General features: G+C 38.8%; 1 protein-coding gene across 2 annotated transcripts in view; it reads left to right on the top strand.

The window, feature by feature from the left end:
• Window positions 1-12,943, top strand: part of LOC131410825 (plasma membrane ascorbate-dependent reductase CYBRD1) — a 32,919-nt gene extending 19,976 nt beyond the window's left edge. The window contains exons 3-5 of one of the 2 annotated variants that reach the window (XM_058549237.1): window positions 7,577-7,731; window positions 8,852-9,163; window positions 12,306-12,942. In XM_058549237.1, the coding sequence (XP_058405220.1) occupies window positions 7,577-7,731; window positions 8,852-9,149 (453 nt within the window). In that variant the 3' untranslated portion in view covers window positions 9,150-9,163; window positions 12,306-12,942. Of the gene's footprint in view, window positions 1-7,576; window positions 7,732-8,851 lie in introns of both variants that reach the window. The other variant, XM_058549238.1, reaches the window with a different exon arrangement.
• The last annotated feature ends 1,629 nt before the right edge of the window (window positions 12,944-14,572 follow it).

A 14,572-nucleotide genomic window follows, 5' to 3' on the forward strand; every position in this document is an offset into this window, starting at 1 on the left:
CACCTTGATCCCACATCTCCTATCCCAACTCCTAGAGGTAACCATTCTCCGGAAGTTTTTTCTTTATAATTTTACCACATAGTGTGAATCTCCAAACAATATATTGTTTAGTTGGCTTCTTCACTTTTTAAAAACCAGTCTCATAATATATGTATTCTATTGCAACTTTTTAAATTCTATTTCACCTTTTTTTTATCTTTCTGCTGATTCAACTATATGGATTCCTCTAGCTATAGTTCATTCATTTTTACTTTTGTATTTGTTGTATAAATATACCACAAATTTACTTATCTGTTCTCTTGCTATTGGATATTTGGGCTATTTTCAATTGGTTTCTGTTTACAAACAATGCTGCATTGAACATTCATATACACATCTCCTGGTCTTCATATGCAAAGGTTTCTCTGGGCATATATGTGGGAGTGGAATTATATACTCAGCCTAAAAAAATAATGCCACATTGTTTTCCAAAGTGGTTGACTGCAATTATGTTCCTTATATGCCAGCAGCATGTAAGAGTTCCCAAATGGCACATCCTTGCCAACATGCATCCTCTCCAAACTTTTTAATTATTGCCAAACTAGTGGGTGTAAAATGATGTCTTCTTGTGGTTTTAATGTTTATTTCACTGATTACTCATGTTTTTCTTCTAAGAAATATCTGTTTGTGTCTTTTGTCTATTTAAAAAATGAGTGTTTTTTTCCTTAAAGATTTGTAGAAATTCTGTGTCAAATTCCTTTTCATTTGTCTGTGTTGCATATACCTTCCAGTTTGAAGCTTGTATTTTCTATCGTGTTAGAAGTTTTTGACAAATAGAAGTTCTCAATTTTAATGTAACAAATTAATCATCTTTTCCTTTAAGGTTATTATTTTTTGTTTTGTTCTGGTGACTTGTTAATGAAATCTTTCCCTGCCCTGAAGTAAAAACAAACTAGACTCACGGGTTCTGTTTTAGACCTGCTGGATCAGAACCTCTGTGGATGGGGCCCCAAAATATGTGCTCTCACAGGCCCCTCAGGTAAGTCAGATGCTACTAATGTTGGAGAACAGTTGGCCTAGGAGAAGAAAAGCCTTTGAATGGCCAAGGGGTGAGTTACATTACAGTAACAGTAATGAAAATCTTAATTTCTCTTATGTTTTCTATTAAGAGCATTAAAGTTTTGTCTTTGATATTTGAGCACTTAACTCGTCTGAAATTAACTTTGGTGTATGATATGATATGGTAATCCAACTTCATCTTTCTCCATATAGATAAGCTGTTTTCCCCAGCACTGTTAATTGAATTAAACCTGACCTTTCCACTTATCTGCAATGTCAGCTTTGTCACAGATCTTTCCCTCTGCCGCCTAGCCAGTGCAGTATAGAATTGAAGAGTATAGAAGTATTGAAGTATATGGAAGTGTTTAGAAGTATTTACAAAATATGGAATAGACGTAGAGATAGGAATCCTTGATTTGTTCTTATTTTAAAGAGGATGCTGCTAATATTTTACTGTTGCGTACAGATGTTTCATGTTTCTTCCTATTCCAGTTTGTGAAAAAATTTTGTTTTTCTTTTAAAAGCATGAATGGATGTAGAGTTTTATTTAATGCTTTTTCTGGTTTTTGGGGGATGAATGTGTTTTTCCTCCTTTAATCTGTTAATGTAGTCAATTTTCTAATTTTAAACTTGGGTGAATTAAAAACATTTTTCTTGGAAGTGGATTCTGCCCTAAAAAACAAAAAAAAAAAACCCTCCACATTTTTAATTGTCTCAAGATTCTCTTTTGCTCTCTGAAATATCCAGATTCTTATCTTGTGTTGTTTTATTTGCGTGCTAAGTAGGCTTCTCAGAAATGTCATTTCACAACTTCATGACTTTTTGGCAGGAAGAAATTTGGCCACTGGTTTCTCTTCCTTGCTCAGATCCAGAGAGCGGGTAGTGTTTAAGAGCACAGGACTGGCAATCAGGGTGACCTCAGTTTGAATCGGGTTCATCCATTTGTAGCTGGTGACATTGCACAAGTTACTGAACTTTTCTGGACTTAGTTTGCTCACCTATAAATTAAGGCTTTTGATACGCCCTTCACAGCATCATAAGAATGCAAATCAAATAATCCATGGAAAGGCTCAGCCTAGGGCTTAGGATACTGGAATGACACACATTAGCTGTTGTTATTAGAAGTGTAAATCTCGTGGTAGTCTCCTTTACGATCTGAAGATGGCATTTTTCATTTCTACTGTGGATCATAGGCACCTTCGTGGTTGAGAATATGCATTTTATGTCAAGGACATTTTATTCATGAATTCATCATTTATTCAACAGAGTTAAATACTTATTATGTGTCAGATACCTTGCTAGGCTGTGAGGAATGCATTGTTCCACAAGACCAGCATGGGCCCAAAGAGACACGCTCTCTGCCCTTATGAGGCTTATAGAGGAAGATGGGTCATTCAGTATTTGATAGACAGGGAGGGTATGGAGTGTCATGGGAGAGCTTTCATATGATAGAGGGGATAAAGGAAGTCACACCAAAACCTGAAGTCATGAGCTTGGTGGTGAAAGGGAAGAGAGTATTCTAGGTGGATGGAATAATATGTGAGTAAAACTTTGCTTTATTTGAGGAACAGGAAGGAGGACAGGCTGCCCAGAGTGAGGTATGAAAGATGAATTAGAGGCTGGACAGGAGTAAATATAGAGAGACTAGCTTGCAGGTGTTTAGGGAGATTCAGATGAGAAATGATGGTGACCTGGAGGAGTAACAGTAGCAGTGAGCAAAGTGGATAGTTTCTAAAGATATTTAGGAGGTAGAATTAATGATATTTGGAAAGTCAATGATATAAGAGATGAGAGTCACTTGCAGGCTTGAGCAAGTGGGTGGAGGAGAAAGGGAACATTAGAGGAGGAGGAGAGGGCTTGAGGAGTGTCAGATGCTACCGAGAAGTCAAGGAAAATAAGATCTGAAAACTATCCATTGGATTTAGTGACCTGAAAGTCACTGATGACCCTGGGGAGCAGTTTCCTTGGTGGGCAGAGCAAGATTTCAGTGGATTGAAGAGAGTGGAAGGTGAGAAAACAGACAACTCAGTCAAAAGGTTTGGGTAAGAAGGGGAAGAGGGAGAGAAGGTGGTAACTGGACAGGGATGGGAGTCAAGAAAGGTGTTTGGGTACTTTTTTTGTGTGTGTGTGAGGAAGATCGGCCCTGAGCTAACATCTGCCAATCCTCCTCTTTTTGCCAAGGAAGACTGGCCCTGGGCTAACATCCATGCCCATCTTCCTCCACTTTACATGGGACACCGCCACAGCATGGCCTGACAAGCAGTGCGTTGGTGCGCGCCTGGGATCCGTCCGAACCAGCGAACCCCGGGGCCGCCACAGTGGAGCGTGGAGCGTGTGCACTTAACCCCTTGTGCCACAGGGCCGACCCCTTAACTTCTTTTCTTTTTTTTTTTTATAATTTTATTTATTTATTTTTTTTCCCCCAAAGCCCCAGTAGATAGTTGTATGTCATAGCTGCACATCCTTCTAGTTGCTGTATGTGGGACGTGGCCTCAGCGTGGCCAGAGAAGCGGTGCGTCGCTGCGCGCCTGGGATCCGAACCCGGGCCACCAGCAGCAGAGCGCACGCACTTAACCACTAAGCCACGGGGCTGGCCCTTAACTTCTTTTCATTGTCAGAATCTTGGGCATGTTTAAAATGCTCACAGGATGGCACCAGTAGAGAAGGAGAGGTTGTGAATACCAGAGAGATGCAATAATCTATAGCTAGGTCTTCAGGAACAGGTTGCAGAGAACAGCTAGAAAATTGGAGGACGCCAACTCCATTGTAATTGAAGAAAGGAAGGAAGTGTTGGCTTAGGATAATTTTTTGGTTTGTTGGCAGAAAATTGAGGCTCTTCTCTGAAGTTGCCTCTGTTTTTTCCATGAGGCGCTACTAAGATCATCTGCAAATAGTGAAGAGGCACATAGGAGAGTCAGAAGTCTGAGGATGGGGGAGTATGGAGGACAAGTTGATAAATCAGACAATAGAAGGATTGTTGAGCAGCGTGGAAGTGCTGATAACCATGAGCATCATAACCATGAATTTATAGTGATGCTAGTTTCCTTGACTGTGTGATTTACTTCGGTGGCACCTAGCAGACCAGGGGTAGTCCTGAAGATGGCTGAGCCAGGGTTGGGGTATTGCCAGGTGGACGTGATGAAAGACAGTGCAGCAAGGAGATGTAGGATATTCACAGGAGACTTAGTGTTCAATTTGAATGTCTGTCATCCCTCTTTATAAAAAAACTATGGACATAGTCTGGTTGGTGCTGATTAGATTTTTTTACCCCTGGAAGAAAAATGCTGTTATGTTTGAAGAATGCAAGTTGGAAATGACCTAAGACAGAGCTTCTTAAATTGTGGTCCCTAGAATAGCAGCATTAGCATCCACCAGGGAAATTAGAAATACAGGTTATCAGGTTCCACCCCAGACCTACTGAATCAGACACTCTGCAGATGGGGCCCAGCAATCTGTGTTTTAAATGAAAGAATGAGTGAGTGTGTATAGAAAATAGAAGAAAGATGAAGAGGAGCTGAGAGGAGCCTCCATATAATAATCTGTAAATCACTTGATGGCTCATTAAATCTACCTCTACACTTAAAAAAAAAAAGAAGCAAATTACACCTAATACAAAAGCTATCTAGGCAGATATTTCCTGGTTCCATTAATGACTTTTGCAAATAAAAGCGTTTGTTACGTCTAAAAGTTTACACATATCTTTTTTTTTAAAACGCGTCTGTTTCATAAAGTGAGATAAAACTGGCACGGTAAAATACATTTGTATCTTTAAAGAACTGTAATAATTAACTGAGAAAAGCCCAGGTATTTAAGACAGGAACTTTAAAAGTAAACTTTCATTATCTATTTTTAATTATAAAAGTAATGTACATTAATTTAAAAATTTATAAAATATAGAAAAATATAAAGAAAAAACCAAAAATCACTGATAAGGCCATAATCTAGAGATATCATTATATTTTGGTTTATTTCCTTTAGGCTTTTATTATGCCTATGAATATATATATATTTATATATATATTTAATTTTTAAGCATAACTAGGATTGTACTACATGGGTTCAGCAGAGCTTCCAGACTAAGATAGACTAGGAAGAAGGACCTAGCCACCCACCTGTGAAAAATTGGTCATGAAAACCCTATGAATAGCAGCAGAGCATTGTCTGATACAGCACTGGAAGGTGAGAGAATGGCACAAAAAGATTGGGCATGGTTCACTCTGCTGTACATAGAGTCACTGGGAGTCAGAACTGACTCAGTGGCACTAACAACAAACTACATTTTCACTTTCATATCTAAATAACTTTTTATGAGATCTTATTTTTCTTTAGCTCTCCTAAGAACTCCATTGGGGTGAACAACAGCTCTCTGTAGGTGATGGTTCCTAAACACTAGAGCACTTTGTTTGCACATAGTTGGCACTTAATAAATGTTTTTAGACTGAAGATAATGGAAGATTCCACTGCCTTCTTTTTTAGAGATTTTCCAGATTGCAGTTAACCCATATCTCTGAAATAATCTGAGTGAATCAAAAGCAGTGGTCTTCAAACTTGAACATGCATAATAATCGCTGGGCATTCTGTTAAAATGAAGATTCCTGGGCCCTAATTCCAGAAATTCTGATTTAGCAGATCTGGATATGGCCCAGGGATATCTTTAAACACCTTAAGTGTTTCTGATGCAGGTCTTCTGTGAACAACACTTTAAGAACCACTGATTTGAAGGGAAAAAGGGATTTTGTAATTTTCAGTCCACCAGGTTTAAAGTTAGCATATTCACTTGTAAGATGGTGAGGCTAAGATGGCTAAAAGGAAATAAAGAATTATTATTATAAATTATAAATTTTTTATAAATTATACATTGGCATCATTTGGAATACTTTTAATCAAAGTTAAGCATCGCGTAATTTTTTTCCTTTCCTTTTAAAAGTAATTTTTTTTCGTTGATAAAAGATTTTTTTAGTGGTGAGAGTAAGATTTAAGGTAGTTAAATTGCCCTGGGTTCCCATAAGCAAATTTCTGACATCCCACCTGCTTGGATCATTGAGCCCTACAGGATTACAAGAGACACACATGATAAATCCTGAAAGAAATGAGAGAAAACAGTAAGAATCTTAGGAATGAAACCAACAAGTGAACAGGAATATGGAAAATTTATATTTCTGTGGGCAAGTCACAGACAAGATATGTTGACTTACTCACGGAAATATATTTGTGCAAAATCCGTGGCAGTTACTTACCTGAGCCACGTTTTTGTATAGAAAGCACAACCTGTACATCAGGAAGCTTCCCCTTTGATATTAATAGAATCGCCAAAGTTCACTGAAGGAGAATTAGGAACATTCTGAACCACCAAGGGGGACCCTCAGAACCATTTCTAATATATTCAGGCATTTGTGGTATTAAGTAGACAATAAAATATGCAAACCGGTCTATCGAATGCATTTTTGGTTACTTTCCATGCATTGCCATTGCCTGTAAGGTGATTCTAAATGTATTTTAGGGCCTCAGACCCCTTCTGCCTCCATTCTTCTGGTATCCCATCCCCCATTAGTCCTTAGATCTCAGTCAAGAAAGATGAACAGTGATGTTAGTGTTTCTCCTCATTCTCTTCTCTTCTCATAGTTGTTTTGTTAGGATGGTAGATGCTAAATAGGTACTTGAAAAAAATGTCCCTTTAAACTCAGTAACTCAGTCGCCACTAGGTCATCTTTATTTTTGTGAGGAGAAGAGGCTACTTAACAGGCAGGGAGTGTGGGGCAACAAAACAAAACTGAGTGTTAACAGATTGCAGTTTATGTGGGAATCTTGCTGGCTTCTCTGCAGAGAAGTATCCCACTAGAAATTTAATTATCGAGGGAATGGAGATCACTTTTCTGCAGAACTCATTTCTTCCTTATAAAACAAAATTATCAACTTCTTTCCACATAGTTTTTTAGGTTGACCTGCCTAACTGTGTTCTATTGTATTTGGTTTTGGTGACTTAAAAATCTTTCACTTCCCTTTTTACTTGACAAACTTAAGGAAATTGATAAAAACAAACAAGTAAGTACCAGAATGTTCACCGTTACCTTGTTAATAATAGCAAAAAACTGGAAACAAGAAAGTCCATGAATAGAGAACTGCATAAATATGTTACATCCTTAAAATAGAATGTTAGCCATTAAAATGAATAAACTAGATAACATGTGTTGATAAGAAAAGATCTCCAAGATATACTAAGGGAAAAAAGCAAGATACCTAACAAATGTGAGTGGTAAGATCCCATTTATACTTTAAAAAAAACTCTCTCTCTTTATACACACACACAACACACACACCCTGGCACGCATGCTTGGATAGGCATAGAAATTTTCTGGAAGTGATAATAGGTGTTACTTTTGAGTAGTGAAACTAGAGTGTGGAAACTTACTTTTCATTTTATGCCTTTGGTTCTACATGAAAGGTTTTCTCATTTTGTGCATATTGTTTTTATAATAATTTCAAAATTAGTTAAAACTTTTAAAATTAAACGATAACCTTTGCACTTCTTGATGTTTAGCTTCTCCTAGGTTTTTTAATCTTTCTGCTTCCTTGGGCTCCACCTTCTCTCCGAGCACTTGTCATGCCCATTCACGTTTACTCTGGACTTCTCATCTTTGGAACAGTGATTGCAACAGCACTTATGGGAGTGACTGAAAAACTGATTTTTGCCCTGTAAGTTCCATAGTTTTCCTAACTGTAATACTTAAGTTATAAAATGTTACATACTTGTTCATTGAAAAAATGTAATATTAATGTAACTTTTTTTGTGTGTATGTGTGAGGAAGATCAGCCCCGAGCTAACATCCATGTCAATCTTCCTCTTTTTGCTGAGGAAGACTGGCCCTGGGCTAACATCCGTGCCCATCTTCCTCCACTTTATATGGGACGCCGCCACAGCATGGCTTGACAAGTGGTGCATCAGTGCACGCCTGGGATCTGAACCGGCAAACCCCGGGCCTCCGCAGTGGAGCACGCGCACTTAACCGCTTGTGCCACCGGGCCGGCCCCTGTAACATTTTTTTAAATGTTAAAAATAAAAAGTTTTAAAAATTTATTTTTAAATAATTTATTACACTATACATATAATATAATATTACTAAAAGCTCGGAAGAAGGACCAAAAAGTCCAACAGATTGTACCACTCTTACAAAACAACTATTGAAGTTAAGCATGCCCTCTCAATCTTTTTGATGTACATGTTTTTTGTTTTTTGGTTTTTTTGCCGGAGGGTGGTGAGGAAGATTAGCCCTGAGCTAACATCTGTTGCCAATCCTCCTCTTTTTGCTGAGGAAGATTGGCCCTGAGCTAACATCTGTGCCCATCTTCCTCTAGTTTATATGTGGGATGCCTGCCACAGCATGGCTTGATAAGTGGTGCATAAGTCTGCGCCTGGGATCAAAACCCACGAACCCTGGGCCGCCGAAGCAGAGCGCGCGAACTTAATCACTACACAACCCGGCCAGCCCCGATGTACATGTTTTTATGTTAATTGTAATTACGGTGTACATACATTTTTGTATCATCCTTTTTTCAATTTTTAAGTGATACAAATGTTCCAGATGCTATATTATTTTCATACTTTTTTTCATATTTTAATATGATTTCTAACATTTTCATACTATTCCATTGAGTGAATTATAGCATAACTTAAATTTCTTCTTAATATCAAGCCTTAAAGGAATTTACATTGAAGCTGTAACAGTGTGCATTTTGAGCAGATAAATTCAAGACTGTTTGGCATGTTGCTGCATCACTCTATTTGTAATTGGACACCCTCTTTCTTTTTTTGTAGGAAAGATCCTGCATACCATTCATTCCCACCAGAAGGTGTTTTCACAAATACCCTTGGCCTTCTGATTCTGCTGTTTGGGGCCCTCATTTTTTGGATAGTCACCAGGCCACAATGGAAACGTCCTAATGAACCAAATTCTATCCTTCAGCCAAACGGAGGCAATAAAGAAGAAGTGGAAGGTTCCATGGCAATAAACACTGGCAATGTGGACAAATCAGATTCAGAGTTAAACAGTGAAGCCGCAGCAGGGAAAAGAAACTTCACTCTTGATGAGGCTGGACAGAGATCCACCATGTAAAATGTAGTAGAGAGGTAGCCATATAACTTCACTTTTAGAAACTAGCTCTACAGTTTTGCTTCTCCTATTTAGCCATAAGATGGTTGAGCTCCACAGAGTCAATATTTATTTTAATCATAAAGTAGGATTTCTTGAAAGAGTCTGTATTGATTGAGGCCTATGAGTTTACCTGAATTGGAACGGAGATGATCAATGTAAATAATAGCAGAAATAAACTGTGGTTATGTTACCTCTTTTCTTGTTGAGGACCAAAGCATTTAGCACAGTGCCTTGCAAAGAATAGAGCTCAAAATGTGTCTATTTGTTGGTAAATTTGATAAACTGGCAGCATCCCTGGCCTCTTGTCATGAAGTCATTTTAGAACTAGGTAGAACCAGTCCTGAAGTCAGATCACGAATATCTGGGCCAGGGTTTACGCTACACAGATGTCATGACTAGACCACAGAAAAAGTTTTAGGAAAATAACTGGTTCCCTTCTCCCTGCGCCTACCCTCTGCTCCCTCCCCAGCTGGTCTGGGCTCAGATTGGCCCTGGAGACCAGGGTTTTTGTCAGGGTATTTTGGAGCAGTGACTGGGCTGTAGGTAGAGAAGAGATCTTCTCTGGTCAGACCTGGAAGTTTTTCCAAAACTCGACTTAATCCCAAGCCTTCCCTGGAGTTTGGCGTATTTTATGATCCAGATTCCAAACCTAATTAGAATGAGAATATGCCTGAATGCTTAAACGGCAACAAACTGCTCTGCAAACCTCAAAGAGCACTTTTTCCCCAAGTTTCTGTTTTTATTTTAAAAAGTACTTACATGGTACTTACTATGTGCAAGACACTGTTCTAAGCACTTTATAACTATTAGCTCATTCAATCCCCAGATAAACCTTAGGAAGTAGGTACTATTATGATCTCCATTTTACAGATGAGAGATCTGAAGCTTGGAGAGGTTAGTAACTTGCCCCAAGTTCATGAGTGGCGGAACTGAGATTCAAAACCTGGCAGTCTGGCTCCTCAGTCCATGATCCTAACCACTTCACTGTGCTGTTTTTTCTGTTTTATAGTAATTTGCACGTACTTTGACCCACCCCTGGATAATTCTCAATTGCTGCAGTGCAGTGGAGCTGTTCAAGTTTACCTTTTGGCTCTCTTGAAGGCAGATGGCCCAAATAACCAAGGAAAAGGGCCCACCCATGCCTGGAAATAGATCATGGGCACCCTGCCACTGCCAACTAGCCACGGCCTACTTTGATGCCCCTTTGATCTTAAAATTGTGTCTTGGTGGCAAAGAAGGTTCAGGCAAGAACATCTGTAGCTTTCAAGATTAATCAGTTGCAATTTTTGTTCTTCAGGATCTTAGCTGCTGAATAGCTTTGGGTTTGGAGACAGGAGAGACTTACCTCATGGTCTGCTCTTCCTGGGGGGAATAGCTAGGATCCTTCCTAATTTTGGTGGAATTTTAGGGGATATCTTGAACTTTGGGTTCTCAGTAGTGAATTGAGACTCAGAGGTGACAACTTTCATGCATGGAGATCTCTGTCTAGGCTCTGGTCTGACTTAAATTAAAACCTAGCATAGTGCCTATGCTGAAATGATGCTTTTTCATTTTGGGGGTTGTTTTTTGGTTTCCCTGAAATTTTAAACTGGAACATTTTGTGTGTGTGTGAGAAAGATTAGCCCTGAGCTAACACCTGTTGCCAATCCTCTTCTTTTTTGCTGAAGAAGATTGGCCCTGGGCTAATACTGTGCCCATCTTCCTCTATTTTACATGTGGGATACCTGCCACAGTGTGGCTTGATAATCGGTGTGTAGGTCCACGCCCAGGATCCAAACCTGTGAATCCCAGGCTGCCAGAAGCAGAGCCCACGAACTTAACCGCTACACCATGGGGCTGGCCCCTTAAACTGGAACATTTTAATGTGGATAAAACCTTACGGTTTATAGCAGATGCACTTAATATTTTTGGTGCTTAATGGATTTCCTTTAGGTAACTGGTAATTACTGCCATAGACTTCACACTAGCTACACTCCATCACATCCATTAAGCTTCACAGATAACCATTCAAGATTCCCTCCCAACAACAGATTTCTTCTCCTTTAATTAATTCTGTTTCCAAAGTTGGTGATAGTGTCAGAAGGATCCCCAGTGCCCAGCCCAATGCCTGTCATATAGTAGGCACAATGAAATTCAATATGGGTAGAGCATGTTACAGTTTTGTTTCTAAGTGGAAGGAGTAATTGCATCGTCACACACAAACATGTTTTGATAAATGGATGTTTCGTTACATAGAGGTGCACAAAATTCCAGTTTTTTGTGGGGAGGGGTTAGTGACAGCCCCAAGAATTGAAGCTGCCATTCCATTTTACATATAGGCCAAGAAAGAGGTTATCAGTGAAAAGTTAATTATGGATTTGGCACTCGAATAATCTGCTCCATTGCAAAGTATTTGAGCACCCCTCATCTCAGCCCTTTGTTTTATCTCTCTTGTGGGCTAATATGAGGGTAGTCTTACAGATATTATAGGAACTTCTTTTCTTTCTTTCTCAGCCTTTATGAAAACAATGCATAGTAAAATATATTTAGAAAACCTTTCTGTTTGAGACTCTTCTTTTAATGGGCTTTTTATTCTAATGATAATTGTACCTTTATCTTTCAAAAGCTGGTATTTCCTACCTAAAGCCTCTCCCCCAAAAATATCTCATTTAAAAGCCCACAAAAAGAATAGAGGAGAAGAAAGCCTTAGGTACCAATTCCAAAACCGTGATTGAAATCTCCCCAAATAATTGTAGCCTATATCATCTGCAGAGATAGTCTGGCTTGGCTTACCCCATAATCTAATTTCAGAAAAAAAGCTTTATTTTAACACTCATCTAAATCAACACCAAAGCATTTTCTCTTACGGGGTTTATTGAGAAACTCAAATGAATATGCATTTTGAATTAATGTTGTCAAAAGTGTACAGCTCCCTGTGCTCCTTGTGTCAGACTGAATCCATCCTCCAAAGTACTTTGCTTTTCTTGTGTGGTTTCATTAAGCTGTGTTGGTTAGAAACAGCATCTAAGACCTTACAGTCAAATGACAAAGGAGGCAAATGCACTTTTTAAGGAATACTGACAAGTGGTTTCTGTTCTCTAAAGGACAAAATAAAGAAGATGTCTTGTTTTTAATTAGGCTCTTTCCCTGCTGAGTTGGAAATTCCAGTGCAATACCGGTTGACCACAACTGCCAAATCTAAGAGCACAAATGAAGAAGTAAAGCTTTACGCTAATTTTAATGCCATATGATGGAATTGTGTGTGTGTGTGTATGAGGTGGACTAGCCCTGAGCTAACATCCGATGCCAATCCTCCCCTTTTTTCTTGAGGAAGACTGGCCCTGGGCTAACATCCGTGCCCATCTTCCCCTACTTTATATGGGATGCCGCCACAGCATGGCTTACCAAGCGGTGTGTTGGTGCATGCCCAGGATTCAAACCTGCGAACCCCAGGCCACCACAGCAGAGGGCGTGCATTTAACCACTGTGCCACCGAGCTGGCCCCCATATGATGGAATTTTTATCTTGACGTGTCCTGTTAGATAAGTCTGACAGAAAGCTTTAACTGCTATGTCTTACAGCTAAACACAGGAAAATATAGAAGAAAGAAAACTATTATTCTTTATATCCTACAAAGCACCTGAAAATTTTAAGTGGAAAAGATTTCTATGTTTAAATTTTTCTTTTTATCTCAGCACATTTATGGAAAAATATTAAATAGCCTGAGTATTTTATAATTTTGTAGAAAAAATATGCATCTATTTTTTCTTGACTTGTTTTTATATAGTAATAAAAGTTATTTTGGAAGCTATTTGTGTGTTTTATCAATTTGTCCAGGCTAGAAGGTGTAGGCATTGTTCTGAAAGTTTCTTTGCCATGGTTTTTTGTTTGTTTGCTTTTCAATGGGAAATTTTTTTTTTAAGTTTGTTTATTGAACTTGCGATCAGATTCTCTATAAAGTGTACTCTGAGTACCACACCTTTTACATTGCTACAAGGATTCAGAGGACTGTTTCAAAACTGTTATGGTGTTCTCCTCCATACAGGATCTGAACTGGAGCCATGCTCTGTGGTATAGAAGGGAGCCAAGATGTAGGTAACCAAAGCAGATGCAGTTTAAGTTGGAAAAGCATGGAAGAAGAACCGATTAAAAATGCTGGTTATTGCAGAACTCTGTGTTTATAGTAACTTATCCTTGAGAAAGTACATAATTCATAATGGATGAATTGTGGGGTTTTTTTCCAAATAAGAAAGAAGGATCATTAGCATCTAAGTAGAGTCAATACTCATCCAATCTTAATTTCACCGCTCATTAAGCCTTTTTTCACCTATTTTTTCTCTCCTGGGAAATGTTAATGATGTTTTATGTTGTGTAGCTGTAATAACACCATAATACTATAGGTCCTGTTATGCAACAGAACTGTAATATTGTGTGTGAATTGAATTTTTATGTTACATCGTATTTTGTCACTGATTTATTAATTTCAGGGGTACTGTATTTCATTTCAGATTGGTCTTAATTGGCAAGTACTTTTGATATTTTATAAATATATGGCTCATGTACATTACCATATAATTTTACATATATTAGCTCATTTAATTTAATTTCAGTTATACTAGACATGTCAGTCATAGTACCCACTATACCCCAGCCTCTCCAAGGCAGCTCTGTTTTACGAACTACATATTATCTACATTTCCTCCACCACAGTTAATTGAATGAGGGTGGGAGAGAACATGTCACGCAAATGCAGCCTCACTGTGGCTAGCCAACATACCATGAAGCTGCCTGCCATGAAAAGAGGATGTCCTCTTTTATTTCATTTCAGATTGAGGAACGAGGATTTCAGAAGATTTTGGTTCTCCTTCTCCTAGGAACTTGAACAGGGAAATACTTCAAGAATAAGTCAGTGAGAACAGAAACGAAAGGAATGCCTAGAGACAGGAGCCATGAGGGAGAGTCTAGACCAGGGATCTGGAAACTGTCTATAAAGAGTCGAATAGGTTTTGTGGACCACACAGTTTCTGTTGCAGCTGCTCAACTCTGCCATTGTAGCCAAAAAGAGGCCACAGACAATAGTCAATGAATGAGTATAACTGTGTTCCAATAAAGCTTTATTTACAAAAGCAGATGGCAGGCCACATTTGGCCCACAGGCCAAAGTTTGCCAATTCCTGGTCTAGACCATGAGGTAGGGCCATGGTAGTTCATGGCAGGCTGGAATGATGAGAAATCAAGAACTATGCGGTAAAGAGAAAATACTGATGGTAGAGAGGAAGCATTGGTAGTTGATGACAGGAAACACTAGTGGACAGTGGGACAGTCTTGGGGAGGGTGGCCAACTCAAATTAATGGCAGGTACTAGTGAAGATCCACAAAATCCCGCTGAGGGTTCATCAGGGTTGC

Source organism: Diceros bicornis, chromosome 10, assembly GCF_020826845.1.
Source record: "Diceros bicornis minor isolate mBicDic1 chromosome 10, mDicBic1.mat.cur, whole genome shotgun sequence".
NCBI lineage: Eukaryota > Metazoa > Chordata > Mammalia > Perissodactyla > Rhinocerotidae > Diceros > Diceros bicornis.